General features: G+C 41.5%; 1 protein-coding gene across 1 annotated transcript in view; it reads right to left on the reverse strand.

The window, feature by feature from the left end:
• LOC107742375 (eukaryotic peptide chain release factor subunit 1-like) overlaps positions 1-2,142 on the reverse strand; it is a 13,155-nt gene that overhangs the window by 2,055 nt on the left and 8,958 nt on the right. Inside the window, exon 4 of the mRNA XM_016555325.1 lies at positions 442-581. Within this exon, the coding sequence (XP_016410811.1) occupies positions 442-581 (140 nt within the window). The remainder of the gene's footprint in view (positions 1-441; positions 582-2,142) is intronic.

Here is a 2,142-nt window from a genome sequence, read left to right on the forward strand (position 1 = left end):
CTATTGTGTTTAGCGGAAAAAGTTTTTTTTTTAACACAGTCATTTAAAAATAACACATTTTAGAGCTGTAACAACAATACCGTGATATTTTTGCTTAAGGTTATCATACCGTCAAAATCTCATACCAGCCTATGCCTAGCTAACAACAATAAAAAGACATTTATGCCATTAAAACAGCGACATCTGCTGACTGACACCGTGCTACGTTGTCATGGGAACATGCCAGCTGAAGATAATGAGGAAATTACCGTCGCTCCCAATGCCAAGTCCATTCCAAATGGCTACATAATGGCACGCACGAAGTCGCCACTCCAAGGGCTCTGCCCTTCGAAGGGAGTAGGGCATAGGGATGATCACTTCCATTTGGAGTTTACCCCGTGAACTGTTTGGTACGAAAACGCGTACGGTTACAACCCTAATAGATAGATAGATAGACCTTACCTCAGTATGGAACTTGTTGTCACATAAATACAAGGATGTGTTGATTGGTTTAAAAGGCTCAAAATCAATGTTTACTTTCTTCTCTTTGCCTTCCTCTGTCACTATGGTGCCACAATACACCACCAGGCCATTAGGAGGCACTGCAAGATAAATATAAGACTTATGGGAGCGGGGATCAGGAGAGACCACACCTATTGAAAAGATTAAATCAGGCACAACGCCCAGTCGTACCCAAACATACACGGCAAATATGTATGAACTGCCAGTTTAATATTTAAACGGCACCATTTTGGAAAAGACAAACATACCAAGTACAATAAAATTCAATCTTCTGAGAGGTTAAATGGCTGTGAAATATCTTAGATCAGTGGTTCTCAAACCTGTCCTGGAGTACCCCCAGCCCTTCTCATTTTGTATGTCTCCCTCATCTATCACACCTGATTCAACTCATCAGCTCATTAGTGGAGACTGCAAGATCTGAAGTGGGTGTGTTAGATATAGGGAGACATACAAAATGTGCAGTGCTGGGGGTACTTCATGGAGAGGTTTGAAAACCACTGTCTTAGGCCCCGTCTACACGGAGACGCGTTTAGCTGTATACGCATACATTTTGTATCGTATAGGCGTTTCGTCCACACGGATCCAGCGTTTTGGGAGAGTGAAACAGAGTCCCAGAGTGGATAAATCTGCAAACGCTGCCCTTATGTTTTCGTGTGGACAGCGAATCCGTATATTTTCTGAAACGATGACGTCATCAGCCCACGTCTCGCCCCTAGTCAGACACCGCTACGTCATGTAACAGCAACAAAAACATGAACAAACACTGAACGATTGTCTTTTTATTCAAGTCCCCCTGTAGTCAAATTTTATCCTTTAAAACTCATCTTTGATCATCAAAATTACGTATTTAAATGTTTTTTCTTGTGAAAATAATTTTCCTATGCCTTAAAGGGGACCAATTATGCAAAATTCACTTTTGCAAGGTGTTTGGACATAAATGTGTGTTGGCAGTGTGTGTACACAACCACCCTATAATGATAAAAATCCACCTACTCTTTTTTTAATCTCCATAAATAATAAGCAGTGTCTCCCAATGGCCTATTTTTAGCATTGGTGCTAATGTGACGTCACATTAGCCACAGGCCACGCCCATGAATGTTGACAGACACTGCTGTTTCAACATAGAACAGCCTTGAGCGAGTTCACAGCGAGTTGTACACAGTCCGCCATTGCTGCACTGACGAGAATGTCTCAAAAGCGTTTTAGGTGTTCTGTAGCTGGATGTATTAATCCACATAGCTCTCTCCATTTACTCCCGAAATCTGATCCGCTGAAGACGAGGTGGATTAATTTTGTTTTCGAAGAAAATGCTCCCTCAACTCTACAGAAATTTGTTTATGTCTGCGCGAATCATTTTACACCGGACTGCTTTGTGAATGAGGGTCAGTATAAAGCAGGTTTTGCACAAAAGTTGCTCCTGAAGGATGGAGCAGTGCCAACTGTTCGTGATCCAGCTAACGTTACGCCATCTAGAAGTAGTATCACGCGTTTGTTTTCCAAATTGCCTTTCTGAAAGAGCTTCTTTATAGCGGAGGCTGCAGTTTCAGGACCGCATTTCTAGCATTTCTAGGGTTTAGTTTGTAATAATGTTTGTACATGTTGTTAAAGATATTGAATCTCAGGAACATTTTGAACATTTTT

The sequence above is a fragment of the Sinocyclocheilus rhinocerous genome, unplaced genomic scaffold (genome assembly GCF_001515625.1).
Source record: "Sinocyclocheilus rhinocerous isolate Xijiao unplaced genomic scaffold, SAMN03320098_v1.1 scaffold1127, whole genome shotgun sequence".
NCBI classification, from domain to species: Eukaryota; Metazoa; Chordata; class Actinopteri; order Cypriniformes; family Cyprinidae; genus Sinocyclocheilus; species Sinocyclocheilus rhinocerous.